The sequence below is a fragment of the Diplotaxodon limnothrissa genome, linkage group LG16, assembly GCF_057381915.1.
Source record: "Diplotaxodon limnothrissa isolate DT_005_m linkage group LG16, D_limnothrissa_male_GT1.1, whole genome shotgun sequence".
Taxonomy (NCBI): Eukaryota; Metazoa; Chordata; class Actinopteri; order Cichliformes; family Cichlidae; genus Diplotaxodon; species Diplotaxodon limnothrissa.
Genome location: NC_140611.1, coordinates 34226839 through 34247513, shown reverse-complemented (window position 1 = coordinate 34247513; position 20675 = coordinate 34226839). Strand labels below are relative to the sequence as shown.

Sequence of the window (20675 nt, the reverse complement as noted above, 5' to 3'; positions counted from 1 at the left end):
GTTCCTACAGTAAGATGACCTTATTAGGTATACCCACTCTCAATGACATCACACAGAGCTAGGAATAGACAAAATGGTTCAAAACAGGGTGTTAGAGCAGTGTGAAGCCTGAGCTTTGGACTCGCAAGGTCACATTTGGCCATGTTTATTTTAAGCATCCACCATTGTAATAGTATATACAAAAAGAGAAGAGAAGGAGAAGCATAATAGCTCCATTTTAAATTTCCATTTCTACAATTATGCCCCGTTTACTGATTACGAACACATGATGTGATTAAAATCAACAGAACATTTTTTTTATTCATATTTGCGTATTTTGGAGGGGAACTGTTATCTCAACATTAGATTGCATTTGCACGAGAAGCGTCGAGATCTTGGAAAGCAACAGGTTGATGTCAGGGGAGAAAACTGGACAAGCTGAGACGAGCCTGTGCAGTCAAACTGTGCACAGCTGTTATGTTATAACCTCAATGAAAAAGAAAAGGAAAGAAAAACCCCACAAAGGGAAGGATATCGTTCATTTAACTGCAGCACTAAGTCACCTGCACGCCTACACATTTAGCTGTTTTCTAACGACAGATGGATGGGTGAGTTTGGGTTTCACATTTAATCCCACCAAAGTATCTCCCTCCTTTATCTGCTTCTCCTTCAAGTCCCGTTTTTGTTTTTTTAACAAAACTGATGTTCATCATGCACTCATCAGCAGTTAAACATCAGCTGTTAAACATAGGATTACTTAAGAATTTCTATTTGCTCCATTTTGCTTTGCGCACAATCACTCATTTCTGACATTCGATCAGTATGAAACAAAAAAATCTGCAGAGAAAACACAGATCCATTCAAAGATCTGGATAACTTGACTCAGCTGAGCATTAATCACTGCCGCACTGTGTTTCCAGCACAAATATTAATATCCTAAATAGAGCTATTAATAATACGCATAAGAAAGCAAACTCACCACTGCCATTAACAGGTCATGAACAAGTTGGGCAAAACTATCCTGGCCATTAAAATCTGATCTCTAGCAGTTACACTCCTATATACTTCCTGGCAAGCTTTAAAAACACTCCACAAAGCTGAGAAACTATATTTTATGTTTTATAAAAAAGATTAAAGGCATATTTGTACTCAGGCCCAGACAAGCCTTTCTCCCATCTTTTAGCTCTCCAGCCTTCAAGTGAGTCCAAGCAGCTTGGTGAAAAATCAGGAACCTGGCACTGATGTTTCCTGCCTTTCTGGTCAGTACTATAAGCCCCGCTCGACACCAATCAGTCATGAAAAGCAAACAACAATATGAAGGTTTCTGGTAAAAGCGAGGAAACAGGTCTGCTTTCTATAAACATTCCCCACAGAGACATGGAGGCTTGATAACAAAGAAGGAGAAAAAAGGAAAAGAAAACAACCTCCCGCCCTCCTCGTGGACTTCTGGCACACACACATGAACATACCTCGCATGGTGTTCACATGCATGCTCAGTCATGTGGACACTAAAATGCTTTCACATCTCACATTGATTTAACGGGATAATTTACCTTCTTACCCAGAGAATAAAGTGACAAAGTTTGCATTGTTTTTATGTTTTCCATATATATCATGTTAAAAAAAACTCAAAATGCAATGATGGGATAAGATGAATCTTTCAAACTGTTTTTGAACCAAACATTTGTGACATTTAGACTTTGCTCAAGTCTAAATGTCATAAACTTTATCCATCCATCCATTTTCTTAATTCCTTATCCAAACAGGCTCATGGTGCGCTTGGAGCCTATCCTAGCTGACACTGGATGAGAAGCAGGATACACACTTTGGACACACCTCAGAGAACACAAACTCCATACAGAAAGGCCCAATCCAACCCGCCGGGTTAAAAGTAGCTTTCTTGCTGGAAGGCAGGAGTGCTTACCACTACACCACCATGCTGGCCTCATCTAATCAGGAGCTGGTTCACCAAATCTGGAGGAAATCTTAAAAGAATCAGTGATGAAATAAGTGGCCACAGAGGTTCAAAGCTACGGCATCTTGTCGAAGGCTATTACGCGTCAAAGTCAAGAACTAAGTCCAAAGCAAACTTAGAAGACCTGGAAATCAAATCCTGAGACATGACCTCATCAGTCTTCTCTCATATCTACTGTGCAAACAATCTGAAAGATGTTTAAAAAAAGTTTCAACTCAGTGGTGCAGGTTCAGCAATAATGAGATCAAAAACAAACCATCCTGATCGCAGTCAAGCTATGACATCAGAAAATCAAAATGTTTACATCTTATACAAACCCTCGGAAACTAGAAGAACTGAGTGAATACCTTCAGGGAAAGCATAACAAAGCAGAAACTGTGTTTTTTATTGACCTTTGGGCAAAACTGGCACGAATGGTGTACGAGGGGCATAAAGGCTTAAAAAGAGCCAAACCATCCCAACTAACGTGTGCATGTAAGGGCACCGGGATAACAAAAGGTAAATAAATCTTTCAAGACTCTACATGTGGCTCAGTTCCCCTGGAGGAGCCACGTTCAATAATCATCAAGCTGCTTTAAAGCCAAAACAAGTCAATGTTTGTGAGATGGTGCACTGCAAGGGTACATTGAGGACATTGATTGGATACCCCTGATACAAAGTATTACTGGTCTACTGATAAGGTTGCCATCCTGGAAAATGGGGAACGGTGTCATTTGGTAATCAAAAAAACCCTGAAGTTGCATGCCAAAATAAACCTCCCAAAAAGAGGCTGGGAAAATGAAACCCCCCTCCTTTCTCAATATGTTCCTTGACTATGAAACTACCAATGCTATTCAAGAAAGGGCCATTATACCAGGCCTCCAGCTTGATTGCATGGAGTCATTGAAAAGATTAGCTGTCATTAAATGTTCCACTTTTTGGGGGTATTATAAGGAGCCCCTCTATTTAAAGAGTAGTAATCTGTGAGGGTCCTCGGGAAGTCTAAAGACTGCTGGCTCCAGTTACCAGTCAAGAAACATGGAAAGAAAGGCAAGGCAAATTCTTGACAGCAAAACATAAAATGAGCCATTATACCCACTGAGGTTTTTAGCCAAAAATAAATTAATACAAATATTTTACAAACTGTACATGATGCACAAAAGGCCAGCTGGAGGAGCTGTATAACTATTTTACCTATCTGCAATGGAACAAGTCCAATTCATATTTTAATTTATTTCTTCTCTCAAGGTGGTGTCATCTTTTTTTTCTTGCGTTAAGCTACTGTGTAGAGTTGTGTTTAATCACTGTCAGAGATTTCCATAATGTGAGACCAGAAGATGAAGTGTTGTGAAGACGTTCAGTCCTGGAGAACAAAAACATCAGTGTGGAAGTCTACATTCCCATTTTGGACAAGTTTCTCCAATAAAAAGATACCAGAAGCCCCAAACCTACCAGTAAGTCACAACCAGCCGACAACCTTGGAAGCTGAAAACCAAAGAAGATATAGGAGTACCAAAAACTGCAGGCCTTCAGTGTGTTTGAGGCTGGCTCCAAGAAACTGCTCAATTCCCATAAACTCCCATATTAACATGCAAAATTCTACAGCAGAAAAAAAGCACGTTTGCAGCCAGCCGGGCCTCACTTCCGCTACCCGAGCGTGTTTGTGGTGTTGGTGCTTTTTGGAATTGTTGTCAAATAATGCAGAGTAAAACCCATCAAAGCGACTGTACTCCAGCTTTGTTTTGCAATGTTATAAGAAGAAAGCCATAATTAGCAGGTATGTATCTGTATCTATGGGATGAACTCGTACAGGTTATGAATGTTCATGGCCGTGTTGAATTATTTCAACACATCACCCAATGATAATGCACAACTTAAATACCTCAAAAGAAAGCTTGAAAACAGTGTGTGTTCATCTAAGCTGGTGGGCTGATGGTCCCGAGTTGTTCGAGCATCCTAAGCAGTAAATTTTGAAGGGGGTTCGCTGTTCATTTTAACTGCAACATTAGTCTCCGGATATGCTCTTTGAAACGCTCTTAAAACACCTTCCTGTGGGCCTATGACAGCAGTTTCTCATATATGCCAGATGACCTGCTAAGCAACGACAATAAGTGAAACATTATATGACGCCCTTGATAAATGTGAAGCTTTTACTTGCTCTCAGTTGAAGCTATTAATTATACTAAAAGCCCAACAATAAGGCATGATGCCTTGGCATGGCTATGGATTATTTATGTTGCTAATGTATTGCAGGTTTGCAGTATGTGCCAACATTGAGCCCCGAGGACCCAGGGAATAAATATATTGCTGTGTGCACACATTACAGTTCAGCACAGCATTTTGTGAACATAAGTGAGAGTGCATTAGTTCAATTATAATACAGTAGATGTATTATGCAATGTATCGATTCAGCCTATGCTGGATATGCAAACTTTGTACTGTACTTGAGTGTAACATTGAGCAAAATCAAAAGTGTCTCCTGGCTTACATTACAATGCACCTTTGTGCCCTTGAATAAAGGGCTAAAGCCAAGTTCTCTCACTCTTCTAGAGTTGTGCACAGTCACAATGTGAGTCCGTGAGAAAATAGTAAACACAAGAAACTAAATGGTTTGTTACAATACACGGTAATGTCGTAGCTGAGGCAGTGTCTGCAAGAACTGAGACATACACACAGAAGAAGAAAGATTACATCAGCTGAAGAGCATGAGAATTCACACTGGTGGTTTTTTATGGTTCATGAAGCACTGCCTTATCCCTAATCCTAGAAACACACACACACACATACACAGTAAGTGAACAAACACACCTTCACAAACTGGCCAGCCCTTCCTCTGTCCCGATCTTATGGCTGAATGTGTGGTTGAGTATGTAACTGTGGTTAGAGTTGCCTGTAAGAGTGGGTTGAGGGAGGCTTTGGCAGACTGGCAGACAGTAATGATGAAAAATGCCTCTTCTGAAATCCAGTCCGGCACAGGCTTCAAGCCAGTGGATGTTCGCCATTCCCACAAAGCCAGGCGTCACGGGTAATGCCGCTCTTCAGGCAAGACAATGCCGTGTTACACATACGCCAGCCAAGGAATGTGTGGGTTACACATCCTACAAGTTATTACCAATTGTGATGTCAGAAACCGCTCATTCCAGCAAATCATTTGTAATCAGTATTTTGCCCGTAGTATTAGTTTAAAGGTCTGTGCAACACAGGAATCTGCATTCCCTTTAATCTCTTGAGTAATTTAAATTCTTTTTAGCTTCTTTAATTGTTTTGGTTTCCCCTTTCTTCTGCTTTTAGAAGAAGACTATCCGGTGACTATGAAAAATTAGCAGCTAAAATGAAAGAAGCTGCCCTCAGGAGTTGGTCAGTTGGACAGACAAATGCTAATATCGTCCCATTTCTCATCTCCAATCACTTTACAACAGTGTTATGCATGCAACCTATTGTTTTTCCTTAGATTAGCTGATCACATAATGCTGCTTTTAAATGGAATTGCTTCTGAAAATTCAACAGGCTTTTAGATTTAGTTACTGTTTCTTGTTTATTCTTTTATTCCACTGTATAACATCTGGAAGTGACTGTGCACAAACACCATGTGTAAAAGCTGGGGGTGCACAGGGGTCAAATTTAGACATTTTTGTGGACACATAACTTTTCCATCAGTGCATAGCTGGTGCTCAATTTCACACATTTCCACCATCTTTTTAAAAAAATGTTGTAAGGCTAGCACTGGCACTACAAAAGTGCCAGACCCAAAGTTGGAACCTCTGATGTCAGTGGTTAAAGGAAGGGTTACCATAATGAATTCACCAGTGACTGGCAGATGGTGCCCACATATTGAGTCCAAAATGAAATCCTACTGAAATTACCCCAATATCTGCTAATAACACCATTGGTTCTCAAATCTGTCAAAACGAGGGCCAGTTTTTAAAAAGCACAAAAGCTAGAGGGGGCAGTCATCAACACCAGCTCCATGCTGAAAGATAAGTATTACTGGACTCGTTCAGCTGTCTCTAGCATACATTACCAGCAGCAGCAATACATTACATTATAGCCTAGTATTGTGTTCCAACAGCTCCAACTACACTACAAAATGTATTTATGGAAACCTACTGTCTTCTAACTATGTGAAGACAATTTAACCTCTTACTCACATTATATCCTGCTGAAAGAGCCAGAATCTGTTAAAAATCCAAACACCCACTCAGTGAGGGTGGATGGGACAGAGAAAAATCACAGCTGTCAGTGACCAGCGTGACCTTGCAAATCTGTTTAAGAATACGCTCTGTGTTTTCACATTACGTCTTTATTCTTCTCCCCAGTTTGAAGCAAACTGGAGGCAACTGTAACTCCCGCTATACGTGCCAAAAATTCCCCAAGTGCTGTTGGGTTTTCTCACGCCTGGGGCGATTATATCTGTGAAACAACTTTTGCAAGGTCTTATTGTGAAACAACTGCAGCAGTCGACACAAACACACACACACACACACACATACTTTATACAGAGCACCACTGAAAGCATGACAGCAAACACATTTTCATTCTCACTCTTGGTAAGTGGAAGAGAAGAGAAGAGGCCACCATCTTTCCAGCTATGACCATGGGCCACCAACCACAAACATGGTTAGCCAAGGAGACCACACACATACACAAGCACTACAGAAGCAAGCAGTGCTTTACATTACCTGACATAAACACATTTAAATACTACACTGATACAACATGAGCTTGTGTATATTACATGCTCGTTAATATAAAATCCTGCAATCCACACCAGAAGCAGCTCGATGCACTCTGCTGTGGAAACACGCAATATGTGTCTGAATTCACTCTTTATCACTGTTCACCTACTGAAGACAGCACTGCTCCAGTGCAGCATAACGCACATGAGTATCACACCTATGTCAGGTCACACACATCCTGCGATAACTTTGTTTCTCTGTAACAGTGAAGCAAATCCACAATGCAGAAAACTGACACACACACACGAAAAGCCAGGAGCTCGATCATCAGACAGACAGCAGTACTTTACCCTCCTTTCCCAACCACGCTTCTTACCTGAAACACTGCGGTGGCCATCCTGTCTCAGAGTGAGTGTCTTTTTTTTGTGTGTCGTTCTCTCTCTCTCTTTCACTCTTTGGTTTTCTCTGTCTGGTTTTAGTGCTGCATCGTCATTTGGCTTTTCTTCCTCTGCCCCCCCACCGTGTGCAGCAGAGAGGTTTTTCCTCTGTGCTCCGACCAGATGGCTAAAAGCTAAATCCACTCACTGTTACCTTGGTGCAGCGCAGGACTGGAGGAGTGTGTGTGTGAGTGTGTGTGTCAGAGAGCAAGAACGAGAGAGCGAGAGAGAGAGTTTGTGTGTGTGTGTGTCAGAGAGCGAGAACGAGAGAGCGAGAGAGAGTTTGTGTGTGTGTGTGTGTGTTTGTTTCAGGCTTCAGGCTAATAGGTCTGGTTAGCCTCTCCCTCACTCACTCCTCCTCCAAGAAAATGAGCATAAAGATGTCTAAAGAGTCTTAATGTGAGCGCGCGAGTGGGGCGAAGTGCAGCCAAAGGCAAATCTTAACATCCCACAACTGGAGACGGCGCAGTGCAGCACTCGGCGCTGAATAAGCAGGCAAAGTCTGGCTACGGGCTACAGCTATTTCCCCTCTCTTTCACTCCCTGGGTTTATTTTCTCCTCCCTCTTGTTCAGACCATTTTCACCCTCCTCCCAAACGGGGAGACACATGAGTAACGAGAAAGGAGGAGAAAAATACTCAAGTCAAATTTCCCAGGGAGATCGGGAGGGAAGAAGGGGACGTGAGATCGGGGGGAACAAAAGCACGCCTCTTTCCTTTCACCGTCTTTTTCTCACTTTCTCACACACACTCCTTCATCACGAGCTCATTCTTCATTCTCTCCTTGTTATCAGCTTCTCAAGTTACAGGTTAAATATGAGTCGTCGGCAGACCTCCACCCGCCTTTTCTGCCCCCCCTTCCCCCCCTTCCCCACAAGCTCTCTCCTACACACTCACTCTACGGCTGCCCACGAGAGGGAAAGTACCATGAATGAATCCATTGACTTCAAGGCAAAGTCAGACAGTGTAAACAGCAGCAAGGAGCTACATGCTGACCAGTCACCAGCTCACAACGCCATGAAATTCTATGGCTTTGATTCCAAGAGTTAAACCTTGTCCCTACATGCTATTATAAAGATTTAGAACATCACTCTAGAGTGAAAGTAGTCAGAAGATTGCTTTCACTGACTATCAGCCTTTCACATTTTAAATATCTTTCCTTTAAATATATCACCTTGGCTTTGAAAACTACGAGTTTTAAGCTGGCAAAAAAGTAGAATCAAGTAACTTAAATAGCAATAACCTGGAGAAAGATCAAAAGCTCTTGACCCCTTAAGTTGGGTGATCTAGTGGGTCCTGTTAGGTCCACAAATCAGCTGTTCCGAGTGATCACCTTCTTCCAGTGATGAAATGTGTCTATTCTGGCAGGAGAGGTTTGTTCCAATACACAGAGTAGAAGTGCTTACAGAAAAGGTCTAAGAATAATAAGAATATGGGAGTCATTCGCTGTGGCCTTCACAGTCACCAGAGCTCATCCTAGACTGATGCATCAGACACCACCAGTAAAACCAACACGTCGTCTTCCAGCCCCGTCTAATGTGAAAAATATGAAATAGTCACTTGTTAACGGGGATGAATCGTCACTTTTTACCTGACAGAAAACTGAGCTTTGAAAGATGAGGCAACCACTGTATTTTAAACTAACCTAACAGATTAGTTGTTCATTTCTAACCCCAAATTCAATTAGTTATGCATTAAAAAATAATACAGGGTGATGGGGATGCTTGAGCGTATCCCAGCTGTCACAGGATGAGGGCTGGGGGATACTCCCTGGACATGTCACCAGTATAAAGTGGTGAAGAGAATGGATATGAACAAAATTACTGAGTGAAAATTTGACTTTTTTTTTTTAATTGAATCTAGTCTTAACTTATCATTAATGTCAGTTTAATGGCCAACAGGTGATAACCTGGTTGGTGCGATTCAGCCACTGCATGAAAGCTTTGGGGGAAGTGTGTTTGTATGCAGTACTATAGATTTTGTTAGCAGCTGTCAACCGATTGGCACATTTGGGCCACATCAGACTCAACAACTATCCAGTAAATGACATTAAACTGGATGGCTTTAATCTCACCTCAAGTCATCCAAGCAGCCTAGGTTATAGCACTACTCGCAGCCTTACAGTAAGCGTGCCGTTTTAATGTGCTCCCACAACGTCGCTGGCTATTATCCAGTGGCAGACAAAGAGGCTTTACTGAAGAATGCATGGTACAAATTTGTAGCACATTAAGGATTATGTCTCAACATGGAAAGAATGGCCACCGTCTTTGATGCTGCTTGGAGGTAATTACATGGAAGGCGGCTCTGAAGAGCAACACCTCTAGCTTGAAGTCGTGCTCACCAGATGTCAGCTCTGTAAGCGTTATTTAATTCACTATTAATGACAAGGCCCAGGAAGGAAGGGAGTGCTGCCAAAGAGCAGACATGTGGTTCACGGCAACAAAACAACATGCTTGTTTATGTGAGATAGTCACCTTCAGCGGAGGGACACGGTTTTAAACTGTGGGGAGCGGGAATTCCCTGTTCCTAGTATCTGTGTTTGCCTGTGCGGCTCTGAGTCGAGCTTTGTGTTTCGCCGCTCACCACAATGCAGTGGTGCAGACCACCAGTTTCATCCGTGTGTGTCGGGAAGTGCAAAGCGTGGGGAAGTTATCTGTCTGTGTTTGAGGCTGATATGTTTCTCTTAGTCTGGGCTATTTCCTGCGTCCTGGCTTTTATTACCTTCATAATCCTGTGGCTGCTGTCTGTAATCACACCGGCACTGCCAGAAACAACTATCGCACAGCCACGCCAATTCTTTTTTTTTTTTTTACTCTTACTGCTCATTTTTGTAGGAACTGAAATCTCTGAGTCTCTTTTTAACTCATTTTAATAGGACACAACATTAACAGGAGGGTCTGGGAATCCACCACAGGAACAAAATCCTTACATTTCTATTGAATTTTCTACATTTTCTGCATTACTTTTTGATGGCACCATCTTTTTTTCCCCATATAAAGAAAAGCACAATAATCAGACTTACTTTCAACTAATTTACTTTTATCGCCCAGTATTTTCCCTGCTAAATCCACGCACATGTAGGCAAGATTTCCAAAATGTGTGAGTCACAGCGTAACAATGTGTTATCTGTTTATAAAGCACTTAATAAAGCCATGGGCTTAATAGCTCAGATATATTAAAGCTCATGTGCAAAACTTTCTGCATGTTTAAACGTGGAATCGTGTGCATCTCAGTGATGTTTTTCAGACTGATCAAAAACAGTTACATTAGCTTAAGCAAACAACACTCAGCTTGGCTTTCAGTCAGACCTCCTCCTTCATCATGTTCCTTCTGGCTTCTTCAACCTGCTGTGCAGCAGCTCAGAGATCAGAACACAATGTGTCTTGCATCTTCTACAAAAACTCATAACTTACATTAACCAGGCAGTTCATTAGTTACCTCTTGATAGGACTGAGTTGGATGCCCTTTTGGAGACATCCTTAGAACTCTCTTAATTCTTGATAGCATTGATTCAACAGTGTATGTCTGCAGCACATGCTCGATGAGAATCTTCACTTCACCACATCCTAAAAGTGGTCCACTGGACTGAGATCTGGTGATTGTGGAGAAAACTCATTGCCATGTTCAAACCAATCTGAGCTTTGTGACATGATGCCGTGTCCTGCTGGGAGCTGTGAAGATGTGTACGCTGCAGTCATAAAGGCATGGTCATGGTCATCGGCAACACTCAGGGAGGTTGTGCTATTTAAATGATGGTCATTTGGTACTAAGAGGTCCAAAGTGTGCAAAAAAAACATATTTCCCACAGCATTATACCACCCAAATCAGCCTCAACTGCTTTTATGTTCTTTACACCTAATTTGAATGTTGCAGCAAAAATTGAGACATTTTTACAATCGGCTATTGTCCAATTTTGGTGAGCCCGTGTGAACTGTAGCCTCAGTTTTTCTGTCAGGCTTGGCAGCCGGTTTAACAAGTGGTTATTTGAGTTACTGTAGTCTTGAAGAAGTCTGGCCATTGTCCACTAACCTCTGATATAGACATTTTTTCCCAGAGATCTGCCGCTCACTGGATATTTTGCCTTTACAAACCATTCTCGGTAAATCCGAGACAAGGTAGATGGTGCAGCCAACAGTAAAGGTCTTTCCACGCTCACAAAGGCACTTAAATTCCTTTTCTTCCCCATTCTGATGCTCAGTTTGAACTTTAGGAGGCTGTCTTGATCCTGTCCACATGTCTAAAAGCATCGACTTGCTGCCAAGTGACTGACTACATATTTGTGTTAAAACGCAAATAAACAGGTGTTCCTAATGAAGTGGCTGTGAGTGTCTATGCGAGAGGGGGTAAAAAAAAAAAAAAAGATTGCTACATCAGTTTCACTAAGTAGGCCCTTTGCTCCTTTAATGTTTATTATTGGGAGGGAACAAATTCTTCTGTACACGAATGATTGTGAAAGAATGAATGCACCAATCACTTTTTCACCATGTGTGGTCCTCACACCGACTGATAAGCAAAGGAGCAACAATAGGGGGGAATCAGTGCCTTCATCAGTGAATGATGGGGGAAGAAAAAGAGGAGGATAGAGAAAGAAAAACGTAGAAAAGAAAAAACAAAATAGTACACAGTAGGGCTACAGAGAGGAACACAGAGCAGGAGAGAACACTCTGGGTGAGGTCCAGTTTCATGAGTCTGACTCAGGCTTTCCCAAGCAACGTCAGGGGCGAGCGTCAGGCTCTCGGTCCCCCAGCGCTCGGTGGAACGCTTCGGAAACGCCCTCGCAGCTTACGGACCAGATTTAACATGGATTTTTCTACTGGATGGTCATGATTAGGCAGCAGGAGCTGACATGGGATGGAAAAGCTGTTGCCTTGAACCAAAGGACAGGCTGCAGATGTAAGGGTGGGGAACTTGAACAGAACAAAGTCTCCAAACTCCTTGAGCACGTAATAAAGAAGGCTCCTCTGAAAAAAACCCTCAACACTCACAGCTGTTGTAGCACTCAGAGACGATTAGAAACTCCGGGAGAGATGGTGCATGCTCAGCAGTTCTTCCTCTGTACAAGAAGGGCAATGAAATGAAAGTGTGGAATTTTTTTTCTAATTGATCTTAAGCACATTCATCCTTCTCACTCACTTCTTCCATCCACGTCTCCTTCGTGCACTTGGCACGTTGTTGACATTCTTTCCCACAGCTCTTGATTACTCCATCATGCTAAAGCTGGGCGTTCCTGTTTGTTTTCTCTGCTGTATCTATGCACATGTCGTTAACATGCGCTTACTAAATACATGGCCGTAAGCCCATGGTCCTTGTGTAAGCCGTTAGTTTATGCACATGAACAAGGAGAAATGACAGATGATTGTGACTGTAGGTCCATTTTTATTTCTTTTGTTTGACAGTCAAAGTTAAAGTCGCATATTTATTTTTTTCATCTTACTATAATGACTGCAGCGTACGTTTGTAGGTCTTCCTACATGTGTTTATCTATCTGGATGAAACTTACTGTATAAAAAATACTGTATAAAGGATCATCTATATAGCTTAGCTGACTTGGCTGAGTCATTGACTAGTATGTTGGCCGTTGTTTTGGGGTCTTTTAACACATCACTCACTAGTTTTCCTTTTAGAGTCTTTAAAATTTTATTTTCCCACCTGCAAGGCTTGTCTGTACTGTGCAACTTTGTATATCCATCTCCTGGTTCGAGAGCATCAAACATTATTTTTCTCAAGTCTAAACTGATTAATTTTGTTCTTGGCATGATGCTTTTTCATGTGACAGCCCAAACCCTCTCTGAAGTTTTTATACTGTGTGCAAATTAGAAGATAATCCTTGGTTTTAACTCAATTTTATAAGCCTTGAGCATTACAAAGTTAAATCACATCACTGCACATCAGTGGTTTGTGCTATTATTCGATAATAAAGTCCATTTTCAGGGGGCTAATTATATTAACCCTGATAGTTTTATGTCTGAAATAATTCTGTTATTATGTGCAAACAAAAATTATTTATGCTTTCTAAAGAAAACAATTTTAGAAATGCTATGTCAGAAAAGCACTTGGGAAAATAATGACAAAGCCTTTAAATTTCACGGAGGCTCTAATAATTCTGTCCACATCTGTAGCACACAGCAGGAGGTAGCACATGTAGCAAGGACGACACTCACTTTGCATAAAATTTCAGACAATTGCCTTAAATATTTTCACGTGGGGGCAATCAGAAACTGCATACTTGCTAAAGTTCAACATGTCTTGACAAATACTGAATTGTAGTAAAAATGTTTACTTAGTCGATTATTTTCATCCTCATGATATAAAATTAAGTCAAAATCGCAATGAAATTAAACCCAGAAAACATCGCTCCTTATACAAAAATGCACTCAAATTAGAAGCCATATGATTTATCCCATGATTGAGCTGTTGTTGTGTTCCTGCAAACGTTTGCGGTCATAAGGAGGAGAACAGAGTAGCGAGCATGTGTTCTGTCCTGTGACTGCTAATTCAATTAGCCTCAGAGCTGCTGGCTGGCTCTGCATTTGATCAGACGAGGAGCTGTTGTTTTCTTTTTGTTGTTTTTTTTTTTAAAGTAGGTGCAGATACCATGACCAATACAGGAATATTTTAGTCATGAGCCCACCATTGTGTGTTTGCTCTAACTGGTTGGCGCGCTAAGTGTGTAACAATTATACAACTCTGACACGGCCTCTTCCGTTTGTTTTCTTAACAGAGGGTCAGCCCCTCTCCTACTTTAACTTCCATTTCTCACTCTCTGCACGGCCAACACAACATGCAAAATGAAGGAAGCTGTTAATGTTGTCAAAGGGGTTCAACGCAATGCTTTGAAACCTCCCCAAACTTGGACTTATGTAATGTCTTACAGCAAAAGCACAATATGTATTTTTTCCCCTTTCTTTGAATGCCTTGTTTATCCATTAGAACGAAAGCAATGCAGAACTAAGAGCATAAAGGCCTTTTCTACATCGAGGGGGTTGAGCGCCATAAGTAATATACATTTCCTGATGATGACTCAATTTATTTAAATGATCAAAGAACCTGTTATATTATGTGTCTTAATAACAGAAACATGAATTTATAAGAGAAATTAAAGGTGAAACCGCTACAGAGACTGTGTTACAGTCTTTGAATATGAAAAACCTTTGCTGGGGCTCAGTTGTGGTGACACATCACAGTTTCTGCCTGTGTGATAAATCAGCACTGTGGCAATGTGTGGTATCTACAGGAAGTTACTGGAACAGTAGTCAAGGTTAATCAAGCCAAATGATCCTGACAGCTGCTGCGACTGCTGAAGCAAGCGCTACACGAGAGAGGATGAGGCTCGAGGGCAAGAGGGAAAAAATGCAAACTAAATAAAGGCTTGTGTGTCAATAGAGACTGGCTGCAAAGACACATGGGAGCAGTGGGTCATTCTGGGATGAATCTTCTTCTTTCTGTCTTCTGGCACAGTGTAGAATAATCTCCAAAGTTTAAATCATGGATACACTGGGCTGGGGAAACAAAATGAATCAGTGACTTTAAATGAATTTGTATGTAAAGGCACTGCTGGTTTTCTCCTTTGGTCAACTTCTTCCTGAAGTAGACAGTATGAAAGATGGATCCAGGTATGCCTCCAACAGTTCAAATGTGTGTTGGGTAATAGGGGAGTCTGAATTGGCTGTAGGTGTCTAACTATATGTGAACCCTGTGATGACCCTGTCCAGGGTTTACCCCACCTCTCCTCTAAAAGATGGATGGATAGGACATAGTGGTGCTTTGAACCAAATGATACTCACTAACCAGAGTAGGTAGGATCAACCCTCTGGGGAGCGTCAACTTCATGCCAGATGTTTCTACAGCTAACAGAGTTTTCGCCTTGAACCCAAGTGTTGGACCATCACACCTTAGCCATTTCACACATGCACTGCAGCCCTGACCTTTCACTGATTCATACATTCAGACAATTAACAGACAGCGAGTGTGTGCTGATGTGCGTCGTGTCCTGCCTCCTGCTTGATCGGCACAGGCGCCACCTCATGACCATCAATCTCCAGCTGTCTGCCTCATATGTGAAAGGCCACATCTGGACAATGTCCAGAAAATCAGATCTGTACAACATCCAGACCTCATTACCTGGATTCATGGTTGAAAACAGTTCATCCATATCCATATAGAACAGATTTGTTTTGATTTATTGGGTGTGGGCTCTGAGGATTCATTAAACAACCAACCGCATAATCAAAATAACAATAATCTCAAAATCATCTAAAAAACAGAAAAAGAGGTCAACAACAGAACAAGCTATTGAATATGAATCCAGGTTTTACCGCTGAAACAAGTGCCCAGATAACTGCTAACCAGATAACTGCTCCAGAATTTCACAGTTATCGATGCAAACATTGTTCTCCAGCTGCAGACCTGACGATCTCTCTCAAAAATGCATCTCACATGTGTGGATACAGGTGTTTGGATGTGTCAAAGATTTGGAAGCGATAAATAATACAAGGTAGACTGTTTGTCTTATTTGTAGCCGCACCAAGAACTTTATATCTCCAGGTGATCGCTCAGAAATGTTAAAAATGTCGGGAAACGGTAGCTACTGACAGGCAGACTGTGCCAGAATGACTATTGAACTCAGTGGTATGTAGTAAGATCCAGAAACTTCCTGGAAAGGAGAATATTTATGTAAGAGGCTCAATTCTGCAAGTGAACCTACTGGTTTTATTATCATTGACTATTATTTCAATAGATTTATACTCTGAAATGCTCAGTAACACAATTTAAGCTTGATGAATGGGAAAGGAATCAAGTGTTAGTAATAATGTTGCAACTTTCATGAAACAAAGGGGGCAATTTGCAGCTTTTCACTTGGCAAACCGAATGAGGGCACATCCATCAGGAAGCTCCAAGCAGCAACAACAGAGCTCAAACTGCAACATGATGTGCTCAGTGAAAGGAACTAAAAGGGTCACAAACAACAAATCTGAAATAACAAAAGCACAAAGTGGAAGCGAGCCAGCACAAAGAAACGTACGAGTTCTCTCCACAGTTTCAAAGCATGCGCTCTGAGAATTTCAGGAGCTGACAAAACAAGTGCTTCATCATTTCAGAGAAGCGGAACGAAAACACCAGCAGACAGAGAGGCGGAGAGATGATACGCTCTTCCACGTTGCTCCTGATTAATGGTGGAACACGGTGGTTTCCTTCTCAAAACACGCTTGACATGCAAGGATCAGAGAAACCAAATAACTTCGACTGGACAGCTCAGCTGTATAACACAACATACACCAAATACTATATTTGAAGCCACACAAATACACAGAATGGCAGGTTCCTTTATTACTATGAGCAAGGACACTGCAGTTCATTTCTGTACTATAAAGTGAAGTAGCTCCTTAATAGAAGTAACTTCATGATTTTAAACGCAGCTTCAGAATTACCCCGCACTACTAAATCATGTTAGCTCAGGTATGTTCAAAAGGTAAGGAAACAGCACAATGTTTGGTGTACATAGAGGATCTTTGCCTTTTAGTGACTACTGTCAATAGAGATACAGATTTTAAGTGAAAGCAATTCCATTCCTTGCTTGACTTCCTTTCTATAGACCTTTGTAGACTGATCATAAAGCAGCCTTAAGGGGCGTCCACACAGATAGTGACTGCTGGTGATGTCCCAACAACAAGAGACCACCCAAAGCAAAGCAAGTACTGGCAGGTCAAGAGTTAATATTGTCTCAACTCAAAAAAAGTCAAAAAATTAAAGCAACTACCAATGAAAGTGAAGAATGCTGTTGATTGACATATAGCACAAAGGAGTAGTAATTACACTAGTAGATTGACTACTAGCAACCAACCATTAGTGACAAAATAATGCACAGTGAGCGAATCTCTTCCTGTATTTATATAGGATTTGCAGGTGGCTGCTCCTTCCCAAACCTGGGTCTGCTGGAGGTCTCTTCCTGTCAAAAGGGAGTTCTTCCTCACCACTTTTTTCCAAGTCCTTGATCAGAGGGGACCTTGGGGAAATGCCGGGCTTCTCTTTCTCTGTTTGTTGAGTTTATCTTACAATGTAAAGCACTTTGAGCAAACTGTTATTGTGAATTGGTGTTAAATAGGCAATGATAAGGCTACTGTCCTTATTAGCCTATTCTTATCATTTATGTTTTTAACCAACATCCTTCTTGGATTTGACCGCTATTTTTATTTTCCTCACATTTATTTAGGGTTACAGTTTGCTCTTGAGAGAAATCTGTTGCTCCAGACCTGTCCGTGCTTGTGGATGGCTATATGGTATCAACACTACCTCTTTCACATCAATGTGTAATTTCCTGAGGAGCAAACAAACCAATATTTTAATAACTACCTTGATTCAGGTAAATGAAGACTGACAGCCCTGAATTTGATCTTGATAACTCTAGTTGAGGTTAAATTCTTTCTAACTTCACAACTTCAACGTCACGTGTATTAAACCCCAGCAGAAAGTAGTCCTTACTAGGATGAAGTCTTTTTGGAAAGATGGTGTCCTGAACCGATTTTCAGCAGTGTTTTCTTGGCACAATACCCTGTAAGGTTAACTAAAAGGGAAAAATAAATATATTTTAATTAGAACTGAAGTCTGAATGCACTCATGTTGTTATTTAACTGCTGGGCAGGGTGGAAGGCATACAAGCCATGCCTTTAGACTGAAATTAGTGCCTAAGCAGTTTGAGGTTTTACCTTTCCTCAGCGCTTTCACAGCAAGTTGGCACGAAAGTCCCAGAAATCCAGCCTCTCTGTTTTTGTAAGGAAGTATATATATATTATATATACAAAGGAGACTATGCATAAAGAAGGGAGACTTGTAAATTAGCCTGAAAAATGGAAAGATACCATCACTTCATGCAAACATATTCATGTTCACTTTCAGGATCACCCTATGTGATGTTTTTGGCTCTTTCCTGTCATCACCCAGAAGCAAAATTTTACTGACAAGATTTAACACATTTTTCACATCCAGCTGTGAGTAAACAGGCATGAAGGTGGGGAGGCGTTTTGTGACCATTTGTTTGCTGCCCGGTTAAATATGGGCTGTATATTATTCTTATCTCCAGATGGAGATTTATAATTGTAACGTGTACTTACGAGAACTGTCCTACCTCTGAGTTATTTTCGAGCGCTCAGATTCCTAACATTTCAGATCATATATGGCTGACAGGTCGCAGAAAAGAGCTTTAGCTGGATTTTAAAATAAATAAGTCATAAAAATGTAGCCAGTGGTCTCGCAGGCCTGACTGAGTGCCGATAGTTATCATGCTTGACCCTGTCGCGGTCACTCCCTTGTTTTTCATCTCAGGCTTTTTAGCAAATTGCTTCCTGCCAAAGCCTTGACATTTTTAGCTGAAATGTTTAGAAAAGGAAATGCTGCTGTGATTTTTGGAGATGGAAAGTTGCAGGTTTGTATATATAGACACTGGCAGTTTGCGAGGCTTCTCCAACAAATTTGACCTCTGGCTTCCTGAAATTCAAGCGTTATCATGTACTGTGTACTTCCATTCATCACACTTTAAAAATTGCACGATCTGCAGGGAAAACAAAGGAGAAAAAGACGTAATTTCTGCAGGTTTCAGCGACACATTTCTTCTCGATAAGGTCCTTTCAAATTACTCTGGATCAAAGTACATATTATGAGGGAAGTCAGAAGCTCATCGCTAACCAACACCAATGCTTTACCAACATTAAAGTGAGAGATCTGGATCCACAGCAGAATTTCATGTTATTCTTTTTCCCTTTAGTAACATTGTGTTTTTTCCCCCGAAGCTCCAGCTCTCCACCAGGTTTCATGAAATTTAGGTTTACAGTAACCTTGCTGAAACCCTACCATCACCCCAGCTACCTACCTAGCTGTCAGTTAGACAGCTACCTGTAGATGCTAAAGATTGATTAATTTAATGATTGCTAACAGGCGCACACAGCAGAATAAATGGAAAGCTGGACAGAGGGACTGGTGTCACTCACACGTTTGTAAAGTGTCATTTTGAAGCTTCAAGATTAGCAACTTGGATGTGTCGAATGAAGGGTGGATCTGACTTTGAAACCACATGCTAATGAGCATATTCTGGAAAATCTTCTTATAGAATAACCAGAATTTATAAAACTTAACGGCCTGTTTAATATGACCTGAAAGTATTGCCTGACACCATGAAACAACAAAGAAAGGTCTGCTTCCCATAGACTTTGATATAACTGCAAGTCATTTTTAACCACAATACTCCCTACTGGCTATTAAACAGGATGCATTAAGACTCTTCTGTAATGCTTCACTTTTCAGACCCACACACTCCCACTCTATTCTCATCTACCATTATTAACCCAAGGTTAAGAGAGAATCACACAAAAGGTTTTTAACCTCCCCCTACAAGAGGCTCAGATCCTAACTGGACATATTTGTAGTAAATTGCTTCTTTAAGCCCACTAAAAAAGTCTAAGTCATTCATGAAGAGGTTTGAGTGCATGACAATTCATTGTCGGAATTAGAATCAGCTGTGAAATTGCCACATATTCCCATATGCACCCGTTTCCCCAACTTCATATCAGCCCAGAGTAAAACAGATTTTACACAGAAGCACTCTGAGCGCAAATAAATGTAGCACAACAACATGAGCTAAAAGACTAAATAACTTTCTTGAGCAAAGCAGTCTATTACTAATGACGGAGGAATAAGAGACATTAGATTGGACCATCTGTAAACACGAGGAAGCTGTAGGAGTGGGAGAATTTTTCTCTGACGATCCTAAATTTATTATTATATTAATCAAAAAACTGATAAAGGTCACACATTCTTTCAAACAGCAGTAAGACTATTCCATAGAGGTCACTGGCTACATTATCTATTGGGTGATGGTGGATGTGTTATATTTTAAAGGTTGTTTAGAGCTGTGGAATTAAACCTGAACCCTTGCACCTGCTCTCTCACTAGCTTTGGTGAACTAAAACTTTAAACCATCCTAAGAAACTGGCACTCTCATTTGTAAAGGTTATAATATTGAAACGCAGTCACCAGTGAGACAGGAATCACACGCAGGTCTTATAATTTCAGCCATTTTGTTTAATAACGTTCCACTGGAGACCTCCCTCACATGGTTCACCAAACCCACCGCCTCTTATTCAGCGTGGCCCGCCTGCCCTGCGCCCCTGGCATTTCCTGTGTGTAAAACAGAGTGGGCAACGCTGGCAACTAGCACCCATTTCCAATAATGGATACCAGATGAAGGGTGTGTGTTTAGGTATGTGCTGTATGTGTGCAAATCCTGCCCTAAACCCTAAATGAATGCTGCACCTTTCTAATTATCCAGCACGAACTCCAGCTTCTCTTTTTTTTCCCTCCCATTTTCTTGCTCTTTGCTTTCGCACAACATTAATCGAGCTCCAGCTCCACCAAGAGGTCTTTTATTTTTAGAACACGGGGACGATCTCCAAGACGCAAGAGCTCATCCAACATAAACAGATTCTGGTACAAAGAGTACTTGTTTAGACATTCTTAAGATTCTTCTGCAGAACATAAACTCCCCCCAAACCCCACCTATCTCAACATCTGCATGTATATGTGCACATACGCACATCTTAAAGAGTAGATGGCTCCAAATAAACAGAACATTCAGCCCTTCT

At 41.2% G+C, this 20675-nt stretch overlaps 1 protein-coding gene across 13 annotated transcripts in view; it reads right to left on the bottom strand.

Annotated features, from left to right (window-relative positions):
* The window catches only part of tns1b (tensin 1b), a 197763-nt gene that overhangs the window by 100542 nt on the left and 76546 nt on the right, over positions 1-20675 (bottom strand). Inside the window, exon 1 of one of the 13 annotated variants that reach the window (XM_085374847.1) lies at positions 6986-7878. The exons of the other annotated variants lie outside the window; for them this stretch is intronic. Within the exon in view, the coding sequence (XP_085230973.1) occupies positions 6986-7006 (21 nt within the window). The 5' untranslated portion in view covers positions 7007-7878. Of the gene's footprint in view, positions 1-6985; positions 7879-20675 lie in introns of those variants that run through there. 13 annotated transcript variants of the gene reach the window in all.